Consider the following 20,340-nt stretch of genomic DNA (forward strand, 5'->3'; position numbering starts at 1 on the left):
TTTAATGCTGGATCTGTGTTCGTTAAGATGTTTATCTGGCTGATTATTTGTATATTTAAACTATAGAAACTAATCTCTCTTAAACTGCATGAAAAGCCACACTGATCATAAATACACATTGATTTTTATTTGTTTTTCAGAAAGCTCTACATTGCATTTTCTTTATTTAAAGATGTCAAAGGGTGTCCTTTTACTTTGTTTTAAATAGTCAATTTAGAGGCCATTAGTTACTGTATATGAACCATGATATTGTTTATTTGTTTTGTTTGTTTGCGTGATTCAAAATATATTAATAACAATACCTAAAAATTCTTTAAAGTGTAGAAAATACAGGTTTTATGGCATTAGATTTATTACAACATGAGAGGCGGTCTGGGCTGACCCGCTGTAGTTCCACCTTGCGCCGGTAGGGGGCGGTGTGGACCACCACGCCTGTACTGTAACATGGCGGTCTGATGTAAGCATAATGTACGATTTACTCATCACTGTCAGCGAGAGCAACATAGGGGATGTTTTCAGCTTCTCTTCAGTGAAAGAATAAGAACGACTAGTTTTGATTTTGACTACCTCGGCTCTGCGGGTCTGGAGATCGTCCTCGGTCGAGTTCAGGGCAGCTGTGTTCGGGATTCGATCCTGTGCGTTTGGACACTGGCAGTCCGTGTTCGGTACGAGGTATTCCAGGCTTCACCACCGGGGAGGAAGTCGAAGTCGTCCACACGGTGAGTTTTTAATGATAATAGTTCCTGTCGACAGGTCGATTTGAAGTTTATTACAGTTGACAGAAGCGCTGCACCACATCACCATAGTAGCCGGTTAGCTTAGCCGTGTGTGTTAGCCAAATAGCTTGGCTAAAAGACGCTTGCTAGAGAAGAACATGCCGCGTGTCCTTTAAGTTTGATAAACTTGCTGCTTTGTTTTGTTTTTTATTTAAAAGCTATGCCGAAAGGATGAGCGATATGCAAATATTCGGACAAATAACTATTATCTGTGTGGTACGTGTGTAGGCTTGACAATTACGGAAGCGATGTAAAACCGTCTGTTTTTGAATGAGGTTTGGTGTCAGTGTGTCCCAACAGGATGTTGACCTAAACTGCGCATGAAGCTGACTAAATTCTGAAATATTACTGCATGTATGCTGTCACATAAATACGTTTTCCTATTTAGTTTACGTGTACATTTATCATTTAAATATATAACTGAGTTCTGACTTTCTCTTCCTGTCTCTGCAGGTCATTAAAGAGTTAATTGCATCATACATGAGGAAGCAAACTACAAAACAAGCTGAACAAGAATAACTCAGAGCCTATGGATTCAACTGGCTCTGGAGGAGGTTTGTAAAAACACAAATAGTACTTTAATTATCATATTAATCCTTGTGCCTTCACCATGGTTTCTTTACACAAATGAAAAGCCTGAAAGTTCCTTGGAAGTATTCACCAGGTCTGACAAAATACAGAAAAAATGAAAACAGAATATGAAAAACCCTATAGGAGGGCATAAAGGGGCACCAGCCACTGTAATATATATATATATATATATATATATATATATATATATGATGGCCCTAGCATCATTGAATACGAATTCAAAAAGTTTCAGATTCAGATTACATCTCAGTGAAATAATAATACTGCCTCTCTCCTCGCAGGACAAGAGGAGCCATCTGAGCAACCCCTGTATTTATCAGTCAGCTCTAAAGGGCGACAACGGAGGAAAAGTATGAAGTATGTAGACTATGTAACTGATTATACAGCTGCCAGTGAAAACGTAAGTCAGGAACTGCTGACAAAAAGGTCTGAAGGGGATGAAGCAGTCCCTGAAAAGGGATCGAGACGAGGCAGAAAGCCGAAGGCTGCTGTGCTGCAGACCTCAGCTGGAGATCAAGAAGCAAAAGACGAAATAGCTCCAGGTCCTGTTGGTGAAACTGCAGCAGCAACGCCTAAAAAAAGAGGAAGACAGAAAAAAAACCCGCCAGTAACGCCGCGTAAATTAACCGTCACCACTGACGGGGACCTTCCAGCCGGAGAAGATGGAGGTGGTGTAGCTGAAAATTCTGTTACGCAGAACAATGACACGCCAAAGCCAAAGAGGAAGTATGTCAGGAAGAAGTTTGCACAGCCGGCTGAAGATCTACCGAGCGAGAAGGTCCCAGAGGAACCGGAAGAGGAGGCCGAATCAGGCGGCCGTCGCCGGAGAGGCGCTGCAAAAGTGTGAGTTACAAAGCTGCAACATCAGTGGTGTCATTGCTCCTGTTAGTCCTGAGCATCCACCACTGAGCTCAGGATGAACAGTAATATATTAGCTTTGTTAGAACCTTAACCGTAAAAACAAACTTTCACGTTTTAAACTACAGCTGCAACATTTAAATGAGAATCTAACTCCACTAGCAAAAACGATGTAAACAAAATCTTCCAGCGCACTGAAGTACCTTCACCTTTTGGCAAAGGAGGCGTTCTCTCATCCCAGCGACGATCCGGACTCCAAGCTGCACGCCGACAACGACGACGGTGTCTCAGAACAAAAAGGTCCCAAAGGAAGGAAAGGTACCGCCGTTTTATTCAAGCTATGATCTGCTGCTTGAGGTGACACGTTTTTCAAACTGTACTTCGAACACGGTGGTTTTCCTGATGAAACTAATCTGCTCATATTCTGATGAAAGGTACTCATTTCAAACTAATAAATCAAACATAAAAAGATTATCCTGAGCTTTGTCAGATGATCCAGTGGGAAGGAGTTTACGCCACACACAACTTAAACAAAACACTTTTATATGTATGTTTTACTCAACAAATCTAAGGGTAAATATGCACCAATACTTAAAAATGATCTGATTTCTCCATCCCAAACGGCCCTTCATTGTTGATCTATTTTCAGCTGCTTCTGTAGGTAAACAAACCCACATGTGGGAATCCGTTTACAACTTTTTAATTTAACTCCGGAGTTTGTTCTTCGACATCTCTGCATGTTTTTACATTTTGTTCGTATATTCCTGTTTCATTAAGGCCGAAAGAGAAAACATCTCGACAGTGAGACAGCAGAAGATGAAGACTTTGTGCCAAACGTTGAAGAGGAGGCTGATGAGCTGGAAGATGAATCAGAAGGAGACAAGGAGTCGGATGCTGACTCTGACTTTGTGGCAGAAGTGAGAAGTCCTGCAGCTCTTCACGTCAACAGGCACTACGTAAGTAGTCCTTTATTATTTACTGGATTTTCTTTTTCATGGGGTGTCGCAGAGTCAGAGTGAGTTTAAATTATGTCTTCTTTGGACTGTCTGACAATAAAGAACATACTATGAACGAGTTTAGGACTTTTATCGTTTCCAAATGATCTGAATCATCCAAAGGTTTTAATTACAGGGGAAAAGTTCACTGGTTATGATGTTGAAATGAGATAAAAGATGGCCGTAATAAAACTCATCTGTGTTGCTTTTCTCCTGCAGACGTCCTCAAATGCCAAACCCATCAATGGAATAGACTTTAATATCATCCAAACAATCTGGGACTCTGTCGAAACAACAAAAAAGTTGTAAGTGGCTTTGGAAACTGATGTATGCTTTGTTTGTTTCCCAGCATCAGTAAGACTCAAACGTTAAGGAACGGCCTCATGTGTGAAGCAGATGTTTCTGTAATTTAGAGAAAACTGTGTTTTTAATTATAGTTACTATTACCAGTAGCAGTACTGCAAACAGTGTGCTTCCAACACTTTACAGGAAGATATTTAAAAACACAGAAGATTGTTTTAAACTAGAGAAACTGTTTTTTTGTGCAGAAAAGGAGGGACTGCTGACTGTCATTGATCTTTGTTGAAGAGGCTGGAACTGAGTTGTTAAAACGAAAAGATGCAGAACTAAAAGCTAAAACAAGCTTAAAATTAGCTAAAAGTTAAAAGGAGCAAAAACTGAGTCTAGCTAGATGCTAAATCTAGCAAAAGGCTAGCTAAAAGGTGAATGTAGCAAAGGCTGGCTAGAAGCTAAAAGTACCAGAACAGCAGCTCAAAGCTAAAAGTAGCATAAGAAAATAAAAACGAAGCAGGTAAGCTGAAACAGATTTTAAAGAGCACAGTGTTTTTGAAGTTAAATATTTTAAAAAGTTGAAAAGTTACAGAAAGCTAAACTCATAGCTGCCATTTACTGACTGAGCTGAACGTTTTGATATAATAACGGCTAAAATCACAAAAGATCTGCAGAAAAATCAAAAACAGGACAATATTGTGTTAATAATGACTCAGCATTTATACCGTAGTTATTTTTAGTCTAACTTCAAAACATTTAAAAGTTACCTCTGCATTGTTTTTTTTCTTGAATGCAAATACTCTGAAGTCTAAATTAAAATGAATAAAATCCCCTTTTAGTTCCTGATTGTTTAGCTGATTGTTTTGTGTTTCTAGCCGTGAAGAGCATTACAGCAGCTGGGTGTTCCCTGAATGGGTTCCTTCTACAAAAGAGTGGGACCCGGTGCCAGAAAGGTTGTTTGTTTATTTTCTTTATTTGGGTTACTTACCATATTACCCCATTACGTACTTACTGTACAGTGATTTTTGTTTAATCTTTATTAGGGGATTTGGTGTCTGTTATTTTGGCTTTTATCTGATTAAAGAAAAATTGCAAAAAAGTCATTTATAATATTTTTGTCTTGGTTTGAAAGCAGACAACTGGTGTTGTAAGAAATGACTGTTTGGGTGGTATGTGATCATTGTAGCATTGCAGATATAAAAGATGCATGTTATTCACATATATGTCATTAATTTAACAACTTAAAGAAATGCATTTAAACACAGACTCAGTCTGAATCTCCGTCACTTTGAAATGCATCAGCTGTAAATATAGCTGAAATAAAGGCTGTCATTTCTAAATTTTATACTTCATCTGCCAGGCCTTCTGTTTAAAACAATAAATTAATATCATGTTTATTAGTTGATCTGTCGTTTATTTTATGTTACGTCTCTTAAACAGACATAATGATTTTATGGACACATTAAGATGTATTTTTTCCACAACTGAAATGAAATATTAGTGACTACGGAGGCTGTAGTGGACTGGCAGTGGGGTTAAGATGTGGTTTCAGATGAGATGTGTCAAAGATCAGTAGAGTAAATTCTCCGTTGTTGTTTATTTTCAGTGATTTGGAGAAATATCTGCCTCAGGAGCTTCAATCAGCTGCATTCAGAGTGTCCAGAGAAGGTCTGTCGAAGGAGGAAACGCCTCAGCTCAGCCTCAGCAGGTGAGACCTCCGACTTCTCGAAGGTTTCTAACAGACACAGAAACTCATTAATGCCGCCGGCAGGTTTGAGTCAGCACCGGCTCACTCGGATCGCTGGGACATGTCTCTGTTTGCTGGTGGACCTCTCTGGGCCGTGGAGTGGTGTCCGACCCCCGACGGCGCTCCGGCCACTCAGTACGTGGCTCTGGCCTGTCACCGAGGGATGGACGACTCGCACTGTGTGAACCGGACCTACGCAGAACCTGGACTCGTTCAGCTGTGGGACTGTGGGACACTGGAGTACAACGAGAGGTACGTACAGGTGTCTACAGGAAGACTCGTCACATATGACAGGTCTACTTCCTGTCTGTCAGACTAATTCTGTCAATCCTGATTCAGGAGCACATTGTTTCCCTTTTTTTTTTTTTCTGTAATCTAACTCCTTCCACACACTTTTTAGCTGTTCGTGTATGAAAATGTGAAACTCATTCAGGAGATGTTTGGTTTATGTAACTTTTATACTTTGAGATCTCTTCAGTTCCTTTTTTTAAATCTGCTACAGAATATTTGCAGTATTTTTATCTTCTTGTGCTACTTTTAGCTAACTTTTTGTTACATTTAGTTTTTAGCTCACCTATTTTCTATTTTGAGCTTTTAGATTTTGTTCTGCTTCTTTCAGCTTTAACTCCTCATCCTCAGCTCATTTCAGCTGATTTCAGCTGATTTTAGCTGATTTCAGCTGATTTCAGCACCCAGCGTTCTCACTGGATTTTTACAGAAAATTCAATTCCTTTAGTTTTTTGTGTGGTGTCCAAAATATGTCAAATATACTCTTAATTGAGTTTCCAGTGCACATATTGAGCTCTGCCTATTTCTTTTAAGATAAATGATAGAATAGAATAGAAAAAGCCTTTGTTGTCCCGCTGAGGGGAAATTCAGGTGTCACAGCAGCATCCGTACAGAGGTTCACACACTAGTTACTTTATAAACTATGAATAGTACACACGAAAACAAAAATTAACATTGACTAGCCACGATACGACTAATAATAGAAGGTGCAAAATGTAATATAAGAATTGTGTAAGAATAGAAAACGATGTTTTGTTTTAGAGACAGTAGACTATTAAAATCCTGTGTGCTATTTCAGCAGTGTAGCAGTGCAAATATTTGTTCGGTTGAATAATTACAATGAATAGTCACAGTACAAATGATTGCGCAGCAGCAGGTGTGTAAACACTTATTGGGATATGGTAAAGAAATGATAAAGAAAATGTAAAAAAATACACCGAATCAAACAGTAAACCATGTCTATAAGTTGATGTGTAAAATCCATCAGAGAGGAGCTGAGACAGAAAAGGCTGCTTGATGTTTCTTTATCGCTCTGCCTCTGCAGGCCGGACAGCCAGCCAGCCCTGGTTTATGGTTTGGCTCAGGACAAAGGCTTCATCTGGCAGTTAAAGTGGTGTCCTGCAGGAGGCTGGGAGCCTCCGGGCTGTGGCAGGAAGGTATCGTCTTTCCAACACATTGCTGTTGCTGCTGCTGTTTGGTATGATCAGTAATTTATCCCTCACTCTTCAGGCTCCCTTCTTGCCCAGGCTGGGTCTCCTGGCTGTAGCTGCCTCCAGTGGCGTGGTCACCGTTTACAGCCTGCCTCACCCTGCAGCTCTGCTCACCAACACACAGCTCCTCAGCTCAGGTAAGACCTTCCATCTTCCACACAACCTTCCTCCTAACTAACTAGCAGCTGTGATGAAAGCTGGTTAAATTTTATCAGAGGAGGATCAGCTTCCTTTTATCATCTCCTTTATGAAATGATGGAAACTCTTCTCACATGGGCACATCCTTTAAAGAGACGTTTGTACACAATAATCTGGATTTATGTCAGTAAATCTGAGATGTGAGTGTGAGCAGCACAGGTGAGTTTCCTGTCAAATTATACTTTATTCTTTAGCCTTTTTTTACATTTTATAATTTACCAAACCTTTACCTTACAATGGATTTATTAAAGCCTTCGTTAAACAGTGTGATAAGAACACGTTAGTCAAACTATTTAAAACATTTTTTACGTCATGGCTTACAGATTATTTGGCATCATTCCTGAACCGCACAGTGTTTGAAAACAAAGTTTAAATGAATTCTAGGGGAGCGGAAACAGCAGGAAATGTTATTTTTGCTGAGTGAACCTGACCCTGAGCCCCTCAGACGTGTTTCCTGTGGTCAGCAGAGGGCAGTGTTGGCTTTATAAAGCCTGTAGGTTTTTGCTCTCCAGGACTGCAGGATATCAGCACAATTAATTATCGGACTGTCGATTTGATCACATTTATCACCCAGCTGCTGAACCTGATTTTACATCAGTTCTTTTCTTTACTGTATTTCCTCCCACGCTGCAGCACTAAACCTTGAAAAAGCAATTAGCTGCAGTGTTAGTGACTCGTTATATTCTGTTAGAGTCGGGCCTTAATGCTTATTTGCTGGTCTGTTTGTTTCTTTGTTATCAGTTTTGAATAAAAGGGCCTATTATTAATTAATGTGGGTTTTTTTTAATTATAATACTGGTACTGGAGACATAAGACCTGCGGCAGATTAGGACAGAATTTGCAGAGATGTCAGCCTAGTAAGCACATCAGGTGCAATCATCTTATGTCGACAGATGATGGATCTGTAGCCATTGTGTTCAAACCTTGAAACTAACCTTATGTTTCAGATTTCACCCTCACAGTATGTGTTGTGAATGACTCACAGCTACTACTACACCACATTTAAAGTCAGCATCTGTGAAACTGACTGAGTTGGAGCCGTTTTTGTGTTGACTAATGTGTGTTAGCTGTAGCAACCATCCTGAATTGGACTGAAAAGTTGTGGATGTACATCCAAATATTACTTTCTGAAAGTTTCATTGAAATTCATTTGTGGTTCATGAGATGTTGCTAAAACTTTCAGCAATGATTTTACACAATAAGTAGAACTCAGTTAAAACCACGTCAGAATTTAACCAAATATCTGTAAAACTGACCGACTTGTAGCCATTTTTGTCTTTTTGATGGTTAGCCATCAGGAATTGGGTTGGCTCCAGAATCGAATGTTGTCGATGTGCAGCCGTTGATTATTTCCTTCAGGTTTATATAAATTCATCCAGTAGTTCCTGAGATCTGTTGGTAACAGACAGACACACGAGGACACAGACATGGACAAAAACATCATCATCCGCCTGAAAAAGGATGAAAAATATAGTTGCAGCAGAAAAATCCTCACAACAAAAATGACAAAAGTAAATAAATGTCCAACTTTTCTGTTGATTGGTTCATTGGATTCTAGCTGAATCCCATTAAAAGGCCTCAATATAAGGATTTTTATCTTATAGATGCTCAGACAGCTTTATGAACTCAACACTAAGTATGTTATCAATCAAACTGCAAGATGATCCATCCCATCAGACGTGGACCTCTTTAACTGGACCACATGTTAGGCTTGATACAGCCACAGTTCTCTCAGAGACCCCCGAGGGTCCATAAAGCTGCTCCACGCAGCTTTAACAGCGACACATGCAAACACGGAGTTCATGCTGACATTATGGATGGAGGAGCCCGTGGTCCGGCCCATTCTCCTCGCTGCGCCGGCCGCCTCTGGGGCTCTGCTGATAGAAAACTGTGTGGATGTGATTAATGAGCAGTTTATTTGCAGCATCCATCACACACAGGAGCACAGTGTGTTTGTGTTTATCTGTCTGCCTCTGCCCATTCGCTAATCTCATTAAACACACCGCCAGCCTCAAATCATTGCTTCTTAAGAGAAACGTGCCCTGAAAATAAATGTTCACGTTCTCATAATGCTGTTCACGCCACATATGATCGTATGCTTGAGCTTCATCTGATACAGTAAGTCTCAAAGTTGATTTTTTTCTTCAAATGTTTCCTGAACGATTTACACATCATCTCCTTCTTCATCAGCCTGCTTCAATTAGCTTTAATTGGTAAAACCTGAGTTATTTTTTCTTTGCTTTACATAACTGACTATATTTAGATTTAAGGGAGCCAGTAACGTGTTTTTGCCCTTGAATGAAAAGCAGTAAAGTGCTCGGACCCAGACTTCACTCTATTACACGTGGCTTGGTTTTATAACGAAGGAAAATACCCGGTGCCTGAGTTTGGATATAAAAAGCTCTATAAAACCTGACATTTCTTTTCCTTTTCATTTTCTCCGTTTGCTTCATGGCCCCTGGTTTCCATTTTATTTTCTCGTCACGGATCATTGGGTTCAGTTTCCGACAAGCTTCTCCATCAGCTCACTGCTTCACCCACTCCTTGTAGTTAATGGATAAAAAGGAAAGGTTGCCAGGTGCTCACATTAGGAAATAACAGCAGAAAAATACACAGAGACAACCGAGAGTGATCTGGAGTTCCACTGAGCTTTAGGTGGACCAATTTATTTATTCAGAAATGTTGTTTTAGTTTATTTTCTTCATACAGAGACTCTTGTGTTTTAACTCGATATACAATTGAGCACAATGTACCTCAAAGCAAAGCAAAACATAAACAATATTTACTGTATTATAATATCTATCTGAGAGGGTTTTCCATTCAGTGGTTCAGGAGATATTTTGCTAACAGACACATGATTGCTCACCTTTCATGGCAGAAAAGAGAAAATCCTCATTTTTAAAACATCTTTATGCACCTTTACTTTGTTTTCTGTCCTTTATTTGTTTCCCTTAAAGTGATAAAGATGTGTTTGCAGTGGGATGAATGGTGGTGCAGCGGTTAGAGCCGTTGCCTCATAACGAGAGGTTCGCTGGTTAGATTCTCACCGGGACCTTTGTGTGTGCAGTTTGAATGTTCTCCACACCCTCTGGTTTCCTCCCACCTAGTCCACAAAGCTCCATGCTTGGTTACCAGTTGAAGGTGTGAGTGTTTGTGGGGCTGGTTGTCCAACCTCCCTGTAGTATAAAAGTAGGCGAGTGTTTACAGAAATACGGTGAAGAGGACGAATCTTTGAGGGGATAAATGCAAACAGGAAGACGAGGAATGTGTCTGAGGGTCAGGTTTTGTTCCTTTCCTTGGCTCCCCTGTCGGTGTAGTTTGAGATCACTCTAAAGAAGAAAAATGATGCGTTTGCTCTAGAAGTGTCGCTCTAAGCCACTGTTGTCAGCTCGCTTCCTCTGACAGACTGTCTGACCTCTCTGCAGTCTGTTTAATCTCCATCTTTTATCATGATGTTGACCTCAACCAAAGTCACCCTGCTGGCTGTTTTCATTTAAACTAACACTGTATGAACTGATTGGCACATTTATACTTTTAAACTTCAGGAAAATGTTTTTAATAAAGATGGTTACGTTTAATTTCAAGTGCTTGTTGCTGAAGAGCTACATCGATGACAAATCCCCCCAGAATCGGGCTCCCGATGCACCAACTCGATGCTGATAAGCTGTCTCATACAACCATAGGTGGATCTCATTTCTTTTGTTTCGTCTCATTTGAAAGGGTTAAAGGTGAAATTGGCTCGAGCAGGGTTAAACGGTGTGTGTACGTGTGTTTTCCTCCTCCAGCCCGCTGCTGTTTGCAGCAGATAATTGTAAACGGCTTTTGTCGATCCCGTCACCAGAATGAATGAGAGGAGGAGGCTGTTAAAGCTGCAGAATCGGGGGGGGGTGCCGGCGACGCTGGGGAGGAGGAAAACAGACAAAAGGAAGACTCTGAGATGGCGTTGGGAGCTCATATAATTTACTGCAGCCTTCTTCATCAGACAAGGATCTATAATTGAAATGACAAAAAAGATGCATCACCCGGCGGGTTGTTGGTGTTGGAAGCTATGAATTTTCGGTCTTGTAGCTGACTCGTCTTGTGTCCCCGCTCTGTCCATCATCGAAGGCTTACTTGCTGTGGGGGGATCACATGAAGGCCATGTTACAGTTCTTTAACGCTCACTAGACTTTTATTTATCGCAGGAATCAGCTTTTTATCAGTTCAGCTTTACAGCTTGCAATATATAGGTCATTTTAACTCATTTTTTAGATTTAAGGCCAAGAATTGTCTCATTCTCCGTTAGCTCTAAGAATTGTGCATTTTTCTGATCAAGTCTTGGATTAATTTTACAAATAATAACTTAATTCATTCAGATTTAAACAGAGTACACTAACTGTACACGTTTCTGTCAAACTCCAGTCAGGTTCGGACAATGTGTTAACATTTTATCACCGTTAGCACACGTAGGTGGACATCAGACAGGTCAGACAGACTGGTTCACAGCTCAGGAGACTTCTGGGTTTCTCTTAGAGAGAGGTGAGTTGATGGACACCAGGTGTGGGAAAAATGAACCCAGGCTCAAAGTGAGAATCTTCCTGAGAGTAAAACTTTATTATATTTGTTGTTATGGGAGCATGAGAGTTCTCTAATTAACAGAATGTTTGTCTGTCTATTTATTGCTGGGACTCATTCAGATGTTTACATTTCTCTAAACACAACACCTGAGACAGAATCTGTCTTCAACCGTCCCTGCGGTGTCTAAGATCTTAACCAACAGCCCTGTTTTTCTCTCTAAGTCTACACGAGCACTTAAAAACAGATAAACACGTTCTTAAAGGTTACATGAGTGCATCAGACATCATTAAACATTATATTTTACCAAAACACCATGGATGAGGGACTGGGCCGATATTGATTTGAGCTCTCAGGAATCTGAACTAATGATGGGGAACTCCTTTGTTTCTTATTGGATTTTACATCTATTAACTACAGCCGTGCTCATTAAGGCGTCCACAGCTGAATTAAAGCCAGGGAAGCTGCCAAACATCCAGTTGTTTTTAACCACATCAGGGCTGTGCTGCAGCGAAGGATCAGGTTTAACTCTGGCTTTTTAAACACATCATGTTTCGTCATAATTCTCAGAGATTCCCCTTATATTTTGGACAAGTACTTTTTTGTTTACTTTTTATTATTAAATTAGTTGACTTTGTGTGTCTCAACAGAAAAAGAAAACGGAAAGCCACCAATATACAAGGTATGGATTTATTTCTGTTTCCATTTCTCATTTAAATCCGTTATAACGACACAGTCCTTATTTATTTACCTCATTACTTTCATATCAGAACATTACATGCAAAGTGACATTAGTTTGTAGGAAAAAAAAACGTTTTAAGTTGCAGTTTTCATTCTAGTTCATGCTCTGACGTTCTGCAGGCTCGAGGTGTGATCACGCTGAAGTTGGGCTCCATTAAAGCTCCTCGGGAAGAAAAGAGCGGCCAGGTCCTGACTATGGATTGGCTGCCTCAAAAACCACACAACATAATAGCTATTGGATTCTTCGATGGTATGAATTGATTTTTCCTGGATGTTCTTGATGAACTGCGTCTTACTCTGAAAGAACAAACAAATGAGTTTCCTGGAACTCCTCCGGCTCATCTGAAATGAATCTTTATTATGCTGTTTATGAAATACTGCAAGAAGGCTTATCTGCCCCTTTAAAGCTCCATTTAGCTTCCTTTGTTCTCTCCGTCCAGGTGTAGTCGGACTGTGGGATCTGTCGTCCAAGTCTGCGTTGTTGCGGGTTCGAGAGTCGGACCGCTCTTTGACTCTGCTGCCCTACAGATGCATACCTGCTCACAACCACACGGTCCGAGCTCTGGCCTTCTGTCCTGCCTCCAGGTGGGCTCTTTATCCATCGGCTCACCTGTGTTCTGCTGCTGCGTTTACAGAACCTCACACAAGAACTGCATGCATACGAGACGCAAGCTTTTCCTGATTTAACCCTGTACTATTGACTGTACTATTAGCAAGACGTCTCATGAACCATCAAACACTGAGAAAGTAATTATTGGATGTAGATTTACAACTAATTAACTTTTAGAGTCAAACTAATTGAAGATGGCTGCCACAGCAAACAGAAAAATGGTTATGACTCAGTGACTTTTACAGATACTGAGTAGAAATGTGGTGTAGTGGTAGCTGGGAGTGCTAACAGGTGATGTAAGGTCACGGGATGTTTCAGTAATGCATGAGGTGATGTTATTTTCAGGGTTTACCTGACACGCAGGTAACTCCATCGTTTAGCCTCAAACTCGGCGGCGGGTGATATGCATTCCTTCAAGGAATACTAGGCCTTTAATTATCGAACAGGAACTTGAGTTATGACACCTGGAAACACACACGCGGTGAGATGACTCGTTTAATAAATACTTTCAAGAAGAAGGAGTCAAAATATATATTTTTTATAATAAAAGTCTGTACCCTATAATCTAAAACACCAAACGAAACAACATATAAACAGGAAAAAGAGTCCCTAATCGGATGATGCTGAAGATAAAACAAATTTCTGCTGAGAAATCAAATTTTCCGTTTTTGACTAAACCCAGAATTCTCCATTTAAGCACAAAGGTGAACTCCGTCAGGTGTTAAGGTTTCATTAACCATCCTCGAGGCTCTCTTCCCTCTTAAATGATTTTTCTCTGCTCCATTAACCAACGGATGTATGAGCGAGATGAAGAGGTCATTTACATCATCAGTGTCTGCTGCAAGGATTCACTGCAAGTCAGCACAACGGCTCCAGTAATATCCTGATGCAAATTGCTTTTTGGTATCAAAAATGAGATTTCACTCAAAGTATTTGATGCTGAGATCTCAAACCCTTAGTGAGAGGTAATCACCATAATTATCTCTTAGAGACATGACACCTAAAATACGATTTATACAGAGATTGGTGTCACGTTTTGTGACGCTGACTTTTCTGCTTTCTTGTAAAAAAATCATTGGTGGCGCTGCATCCTTATAGCCGTTCTATTTGAGATAAAAGATGTTAGCAGGCTTCTCATTTATGCTGAATTATTTGGATCATTTCAGTCTAAAAAGTCACCGTTTATTAAAAACTGAAGTTTCTGCTGTCTGCCAATAAGCCTCCTAATAACAGCTGCGTGCTGAAAGTGAACAGATCTTTGAGTTCTGCACATTAATATTCCCATCAGTCCAGCTCGCTCCAGCAGGCAGTGAAATTAAGATGTTAGTTAAAATTTGCTCTGCGCCCAAATGGGAGACTTTAAGTATCAGCAGCGTCTAATTCAGTGGCTCATATCTTCACATTTACCTTTACACGCATCTTTTTAAGGAATTTAACAAAAACATTTAGCTGCTCTGCTTTAATTAAATCAGACCAAGAAAAGGAAATCTAATGAACACTTTTTAGGTTTCAGTCTTTAACATTATCTTAGTTCTGCGAAGTGACAGAAATTAAAAATTAGAGTAAATAAACTTGGATATACAGTATCTGTGGAGGTTTTTAAAACCTTAATTCCTTACATCTCACCTTGCATCTTCACACCGAGACAAATAATAACCTAAAACATGAACCTAGGCAGCACCTAATGTGTTCTTAGTGACATATTTTTATCTTGTTGTTCTTTAGCACTTATTAGTATTCATTCAGCGTATTTACGCTGGTTTAATACACCAGTGACCCCTTTAAAAGTCCTAATGGTCCCATTTGGCTCCCTCCAGGCAACACTTACTTAAAAACCAGCAAATATAACTCTTTTTCTGCATGTTGCAACCTTTTGGTTCTTATATTCGGTAGAAATGCTTCTGGGAAATTAATGTTCCCGTTAAAAACTGGTCACAACTGGGACTAATGAGATAAACAAACATGTCTCCTGTTCATTAACTTTACTCTTAAGTGTTTTTCTCTATCATACAATAGAAATCCTACATGAGAAGACGTGAATAGCTTGTTATAAATAATCCAGACAGGAGAAATCTTTTCACATTTTCAGAACACAAATCATGTCTGGATCGATGCTTTTTAAATAAACATCTTTTTAATAAAACTGACACTTCTGTTCTGCTTCTGAAAGCCTTTTTTCTTTTTTTTTCCTGAAAAGTGAATTGAATAATTTGTCATCTTTAATCTTTTTTTCTTTCCGTTGCTCACATCCAGCACATTGAAGCCTGTATTGATTTCTGCTGCCGGCAGGTTTGATCAATAAAAGCAGGGATGAAGCATCGCTCTCCAAACTCTGCACCAGGATAAAATTCACTTATTTGGCCTTTTTTTTTTTTTCCTTTCAAACCGTTGAAAGTTGAAGGCGTTGATAAATTCTTGACCCTTTCAGGCACCTGCTGACGACAGCAGGTGAGGACCGCTTCGTGAAGATGTGGGATCTGAGGCGACTCTTTGACCCCATTAAAGTCCAGAAACGTTATCTGACCAATGAAATCTGCTGGCCGCTGCACGCGTCTGGGCTCATGATGGCTGAAGATGGTGCCTTTGTACCGTAAGAAAGCTCCTCCATTAAAACATCTGTTTGTGTTTTCTTTATGTGCACGTCAGGTCAAAGACTGGATGGGGTTAAGTAAACTCATGCTTTGTGTTGAGGAATTAAAGGATTTGAACAGCTTTATAATTCAAAATAAACATGAAACCTTCTGTGTTATACCTTAAAGATGTAAGAAACATTATTTTGAAGTTGTGTATGACTCAGTCTTGTTTGACAAATAGACATATGTGTCACATTTGAATGATTCTTTGTGAAAACCAGTCAAAAAATAATTAATCAGTCCGCACTTTTCCAGTATAAATGCTGTTTTAAATTAAATGAAGGATTTGATCTCAGAGTCGTATTAATAATTGACCAAATGCTGGGAACTGAAGCCAACAGGAAGTGTTTTACTGAAGCTGCCATGTTTTTTTTTTTTTGGAACCAGTTTGTGCACCAGTGATGGGAGGCTTTACATCCGACCAAACCCCCCCAAACAAGATCATGATTTAACTAATCACATCTAAACGTGTTGAAAAGAAATGAGTATTTGAACTTAGAGCAGCAGGTTAAAACTACAAGAGTCAACAGCTGAAAAGAGTTTTCATTTTTAACATCCGTTGTCCCTGCCTGGGACAAAGAAACTGTTTTAAACTCATTTTTAATGTTTTATGTTTTAATATTTAATGTTTTTCTCTGCAGGAGAGGTTCAACAGGAATCCATTTCTTTGACCACAACATGAACTCGTACTTTGCTCTTCCTCGGAGTACGTCTGTGTGGGTGAGTCTGACCCGAGGCTGTCAGAGAAATTCAACCAAAACGATGCTCTGATTTTACATTTTACCCACAAAGTGTCAGTAATGAACATTAGGGATTAAAGGAGAGTTTACAAATGAGTTAGGTGAAGCCTTCATTTGTAAAATAATCTCATATGAAGAGACTTTTTGGGGATCCATCCCAACAACTCACCTCCAGTCAAAAGTCTGTTTAAGAAGCTTGACTAAAAGTTTAAAGTATCTGTTTAAAACCTTGTTTGTTAATTTGTTTTATATTTTTCTACAGAAAGCTCTGCCAGTGTTGGACATTTTAATGAGAGAAAAGTATTTTTTTCTGTCTCTGTGGTTTTCACATCATGTTATATTTATTTTACATGACTCAGCAATAAAAGGACCATCTATTAAAATTAGTTTTTCGTACCTTTTTAAAAGTTTTCCTGTTACGTGCACAGTTTTGTTGCATTGAGCTGTTTTTGTTAAAGTCAACAGTCCTAACAGTTTATTTATGCAAATGTTCCTAAATGTTCTGGCATCGTACGGCTGAACAGAACATTTCTGCTCAACAGATTTTAAAATATCAAGATATTTTTTCAGTATTGCAGCAAAACCCAATAAAAACTGAGATATTAGGTCATTTCTCCCAGTCCAAACTCAAACTGTTACTTTAAACCAACTTTTTTTTGTCTCTTAACTTCAGTTAAGAAATAAGTACATTTTATTTTGAAAACTGTTTGTGTCCCCGCAGTCCATGTCTTACTCTGAGTGGTTGAACGGCGTGATGGCGGCGGATTTACTCGGCGAGGTGACTCTGTCCATGTTACCGTCGCTCAGCTACTTCATTCCTCACATCAAGCGACCCGTACGCAGACGTTTTGTAAGTGAGCCAGATGTTTTAGAATCCCTGCTCAACCCATAATATGGCCCTAAGATGGGACAGCTCATGAGTCTGGATGATCAAAGTCACAGGGTCAAAGGTCAAGGTCGCAGGTGACCCCTTTGTGAAAACCTTGTCCACGCTCCAGCTGCAGGATTGTTGTTGTTTTATGATGACTCTGACTTTTTAGTTGTACTTTTGTTGAATCTGTACTGACCTCCTCAACTCCTCCACATATAAAGTATCTTTGCTTTTTTTTTTTCTCAGCCTGTCTACTTCACAGCTAAGGTACCTCATGAAGCAAAGGAAGAGGAGCGAGAAGAGGAAGGAGGAAACCAGAAGGACAACGAGGGAGGAAGGGGTGGAAAAGATGCGAGTCCTCACCTCCAGTTTCAGACCTACAAAGAGGCTGTTCAGAAATACTTCCTGCACTATTCAGACTTTGATATGGTAGGTTCATGGTCTTTTATTATGAAGGTAATCTAAGCTTCCTGTTGTTGTTTTGGATGCAAACATGTTGTTTTAATTGTCTGAAAACTTGATTTTGATTCTCTTTACATTCAGAGGGATTATTTTGTATCCTTTGCCTTCTTTGCATGTTTAATAATCGTCTGTTCTGACTTCCAGCGGAGTCTTGTTGGAATGGAGAGGAGAGCTTTGTGGAAACGGATGCAGAGCACAGAAGTAACAGCAATCGCGAATGTGGATGACATGCCTTTGACTGCGTTGCATAAGGTAAATATTAGCTTAAACTGTATTTTCAGACTCACTCTGCAGCATCAGGTGAAGAATAAACGTCGGGAAGAGAAAAGAAGCAGAGGTGAGACATGCCTTCTCCTCTGATGGGCACTTAGATAGTCAGGCCAAATGTAATGATGTGGAAAATGAGAAAGATGTGGCTTTCAGTGGGAGGAAGGGCGAGGAGATGGAAAGCAGCCATTTGAGGATATGATGTGTTTAATTTTAAGAGGCAGAGCTGAGGGAGTCGCTTTGCCCTGTGGTGTGAAATGATCGGCTGGAGCTTCACGGGACAAACTCTGCCAGTTTCTGACTGGCTCTGTGTCTGAAGGTGATAAATGGATTTAGAGAAGGAGGGAGAAACAAAGCGAGAGAGGACAAACACCAGGAGGATTCACTGTGATGAGGAAGGAAACTGAGGAGGAGTGACAGCCGAGTCATTCAGAGAAAATCACAGTTCTGATGATACAGCATTATTCTTTGTGCTTAACGGAAGGAAACCTTTACAATCTGCCAGAGAATAATAATTCACAGAAAATCTCTATTATCAGTGGAATCTGTTGTGTTTCTGTAGCAAAATCTGGATGTTTGAAACATTTTAAAGATGCGTTTTTATGAATTCTGACACGGATCAGAAAGATTGGTAAAGTTACTGCAGTAAAGGATTATTATTAATGAAGGAATGCATATTTTCTGACACATTTTGTACGTTTTGGGGACAACTTTCAGCTGCTGCTGAGTTACAGCCACGGGTTGATTAGCTGTGGCAGCCATCTTGAATCAGACGAACATCCAGTGTCTGTCTGAGCGTTTCATTAAAATCTGCTCACTGATTCTTTAATAACAGACACAAACACACAGGTAATTACATTATTGCCCATCCTTCCTGGCAGTGGATGATAAATATGAGAATTCATTGGTTTGGTTTAAACAGTTACCATCAGATTAATAAATTCTTCTTTGTGCTCTTAATGTTGTAAAAGTTAGTCTTTAAAGCTGCTTGGAAAGAAAATGCCTCACGCTTACTTTAGCTTAGCTTTAAAAAGGAAATAAAACTAAAAAAGCTAAAAATACAGAGGTTCATTGCAAAGTCTGGAGTGTTTTCTTCTGTGCTGTTACTGAAACACAAGTCTGAGGCCAAACTGGACAAACTGAGTCCAAACTGTTCAAGTATCTGAAGCAGATTTCTTGGCATGCAGCTGCTGTGTCTTCATGAGGTCTGCAGCTACAGACGCCATCTTCTTAAAGATTAACTCTTGTTTTAAACCTTCAGGTTCGTTTCAACCCCAACATGAGCAGCCACGTGTGGCTCGTGTCCGGGGGTCAGACCGGCCTGCTGAGGCTCCACTGTTTGAGGACTATGATCACCTCCCGCGTGAAGAAGATGATCGGGGATAACCAGGCCCAGTTCAACGCCCTCTACTCGCCGGAGGAAGTCCAGACGGCCGACGAGCTTCTATAGCAGGAGCTCAGAAGGTGAAGGAAAAAGATCCAATCCGATCCAGATCCGCAAAAAATACACGTTTTAATGCAAACATTATTGATAAGGTGTCTGTTTGAATCTAAAGTCACATCATTACTTAAAATCTGAGCTGAAGCCGTCAGTGTCACAGAAGAAAAGCAGGATTTACAGCAGGAAACGTGGTCCTTAAACGCACCGAACGAGCCCTGAACGTGTCAGCGTTCCTTCCTGTTAGCTTCAGTTCTTCGGATGCAGAAAGGTTCATTAGTTTCCAGTTTTGGTGCCTTTTTTTGTCTGATTTCTCATCTTAAAGCAGCACTTCAGGTGAACAGGGTCTTCTTCAAATCCTGTGATATTATGGGATGGATATACTTGTATTTTTCATTTTTTCAATAAGATTTAAATTCATGGTGACTTTTCTCTCCTTTCAGACTGGTTCGTGTTTATTTAAGATATTAAATTCTGGAAATGTGAAGAGCTGCATTTAACTGTTCAGCTCGTCTGATATTTATTTGGTTTGTTTTTGTTTTAGGTATTTAGTTTTTAACATACAAGTGCAGTTTGTTTGACCTGAAACATCAACACTGAAGCTGAGATGGTTTTTTAGCTAAATACTCTCTTTATTCTTTTTTATTTTTATTTTTTTTAGGAGCAGCAGACAAACTCAGGCTACAAGTTTTTTTGGAAATACTTGAATTGTTTTATACTTTTACTGGTTGTACATTTAAAAACATACAAACTTTAGATCCTCTTCTGTACTTTTTTTTCACCGTGTTTCTCTTCTTATAAAGTGGAGAAAAAGATAAATGACAGATGGATTTTTCTTTGTTTTGGAGGCACTTGAATCAGAGTTAAGTTAGGGGTTTTAAATAATTACTCTTTGAATAAAAATAGAGGTGGAACAGACATTTACTGATTGTATGAGTAATTTATAATTCTAAAATGTACGTGTCTGTTGAAACGTTGCACACATTAAAGGTTTTTGTAGTAAAACAAACTGAAGATAAAGTCTTGATTTTGGATCAACGGGCTCAACCTGTTAGACTTTCACCTCAGG

At 39.7% G+C, this 20,340-nt stretch overlaps 1 protein-coding gene across 1 annotated transcript; it reads left to right on the forward strand.

The window, feature by feature from the left end:
- Positions 1-424: 424 nt before the first annotated feature.
- gtf3c2 (general transcription factor IIIC, polypeptide 2, beta) lies at positions 425-20,280 on the forward strand. Its single transcript, XM_017434928.3, has 20 exons — positions 425-719; positions 1,230-1,330; positions 1,649-2,210; positions 2,416-2,543; positions 3,003-3,181; positions 3,440-3,525; positions 4,387-4,464; positions 5,118-5,219; positions 5,283-5,510; positions 6,592-6,703; positions 6,777-6,894; positions 12,160-12,191; positions 12,371-12,500; positions 12,691-12,835; positions 15,289-15,450; positions 16,135-16,213; positions 16,955-17,083; positions 17,351-17,533; positions 17,711-17,818; positions 19,095-20,280. Exons 2-20 carry the CDS (start codon positions 1,306-1,308, stop codon positions 19,281-19,283), a joined length of 2,775 nt encoding a protein of 924 aa, XP_017290417.1. The 5' UTR covers positions 425-719; positions 1,230-1,305; the 3' UTR covers positions 19,284-20,280.
- The last annotated feature ends 60 nt before the right edge of the window (positions 20,281-20,340 follow it).

This window comes from Kryptolebias marmoratus, linkage group LG19, assembly GCF_001649575.2.
Source record: "Kryptolebias marmoratus isolate JLee-2015 linkage group LG19, ASM164957v2, whole genome shotgun sequence".
Taxonomy (NCBI): Eukaryota; Metazoa; Chordata; class Actinopteri; order Cyprinodontiformes; family Rivulidae; genus Kryptolebias; species Kryptolebias marmoratus.

Coding starts and splice junctions, on each gene's coding strand:
- gtf3c2 (XM_017434928.3), top strand. CDS start 1,306: ATGGATTCAACTGGCTCTGGAGGAG. Junction 4,465..5,117: donor TGGGACCCGGTGCCAGAAAG/GTTGTTTGTTTA, acceptor GTTTATTTTCAG/TGATTTGGAGAAATATCTGC. Junction 6,704..6,776: donor CTCCGGGCTGTGGCAGGAAG/GTATCGTCTTTC, acceptor CTCACTCTTCAG/GCTCCCTTCTTGCCCAGGCT.